The 1,617-nt window shown below is 40.0% G+C and overlaps 1 protein-coding gene across 1 annotated transcript in view; it reads right to left on the bottom strand.

Moving 5' to 3' along the window:
* Window positions 1-1,617, bottom strand: part of DCP2 (decapping mRNA 2) — a 73,568-nt gene that overhangs the window by 32,559 nt on the left and 39,392 nt on the right. Inside the window, exon 7 of the mRNA XM_019659129.1 lies at window positions 789-924. Coding sequence (XP_019514674.1) covers window positions 789-924 — 136 coding nt within the window. The remainder of the gene's footprint in view (window positions 1-788; window positions 925-1,617) is intronic.

Here is a 1,617-nt window from a genome sequence, read left to right as displayed (position 1 = left end):
TGGGCCAGTGAAGCGACCTCCTCCACAACTAGACTGAAGAACCAAAGGACAGCAACTTGTCTGTTCCCCTCCCCCAATTCCCCAATAACATCTTAAAAAAAAAAAAAAAGTCAGACTGAGAAAGACAAATACCATATGATTTCACTTATATGTAGAATCTAAAAAACAGAACAGAAACAAACTCAGAGATACAGAGAACATTTTGATTGTTGCCAGACTGGGGGTGAGGGATTCAGAAGCTGGGTGAAAAGGGAGACGGGATTAAGAAGTAAGTACAAACTGCCAGTTATAAAAACAGTCACGAGGATGTAAAGTATAGCATAGGGAATACAGTCAGTGATATTATAGTTACTATGTATGGTGTCAAATGGGTACTAGACTTACCAGGGTGATCACTTCTTAAGTTATATAAATACCTAATCACTATGTTGTATACCTGAAATTAATATATTAATATTGTATGTCAACTGTAATTGAAAACTGAGAAATAAAGAGTAAAATGGATAAACAGTGGTATAATCATACACTAGAATACAATACACTAATGAACCTTTCACTAACAGCAAATACCAAAGTCAGATGTCAATTCCTATTACTACAGTGGATTTATAGCAAAGCTAAAGGTTAAGGAGTCTCGCCCCTGCTTCACTTCACAAGTCAGGAACACAGGAAGCCTTTGACCAACAATACAGAGCTCTAGAAATGTGAATTTGCAATTCCTTAATTCAGATACATTTTAAAGTCAAATAATCTACAGTTATGAAAATCTTTAAATATGTATCACTCACCTTTGCTTTTAAAAGGTCAGACATTTCAGAATGATTAGTATATGGCTTTTGCTGCAGTGGCTGCCTGTGCTTTACCCACTGGTCACCAGGAGAACCGTCAGGAAACAATTGCTGACTGTGGCGGAATTTGGTTCGACTATTCCAAGATTTAAAAAAAATAAAAATCAGATCAGAAAATTTTCACTTTTAGTTCTTCCAACACGTGAGTTTATTTTTCAGACGACAAATTCTACTTCGCTATTTATTGTCTATCTCCTTCTACTGAATGTAAGTTCCATGAGGGGAGGGGCTCTTGTCTGCTTTGTCCACGATCCCCAGCAGGCAGAAGAGGATGTGGCATTCAATATTTCTTGAATGAATTAATGGTCTGTTATTTTTAATCACAAACTTTTCTAAACTGTCCACACCACCTCCTCCCTATACAAGTGATTATACTTTAAAAAATCTGAAGAAAATAATTCTTCTTAAATTTAGCTGAAACAAATGTAATTGGATTTTCCTCCTTAATAAGCAGACAACTCAGGGTGGCTGGGTGGCTCAGATGGTTAGAGCACGAGCTCTGAGCAACAGGTTGCCAGTTTGATTCCCACATGGGCCAGTGAGCTGCACCCGAGCTGAGCTGCCACCGAGCTGCCAACAGGTGGTAGGATGGCTCAGCTGGTGAAGGCACGTGCTCCTAACAACAAGGTTGCAGGTTTGACTCCTGCATGGAATGGTGGGCTATGCCCACCCATAACTAATATTGAACACGGCACCTTGAGCTGAGCTGCCCTGAGCTGCCTGTGGGTGGCCGGATGGCTCAACTGGTTAGAGCACGTGCTCTTAACAA

Source organism: Hipposideros armiger, unplaced genomic scaffold (assembly GCF_001890085.2).
Source record: "Hipposideros armiger isolate ML-2016 unplaced genomic scaffold, ASM189008v1 scaffold_296, whole genome shotgun sequence".
Classification (NCBI taxonomy): Eukaryota; Metazoa; Chordata; class Mammalia; order Chiroptera; family Hipposideridae; genus Hipposideros; species Hipposideros armiger.
The sequence above is the reverse complement of the archived record's forward strand: the minus strand, read 5'-3'. Positions and strand labels throughout refer to the sequence as shown.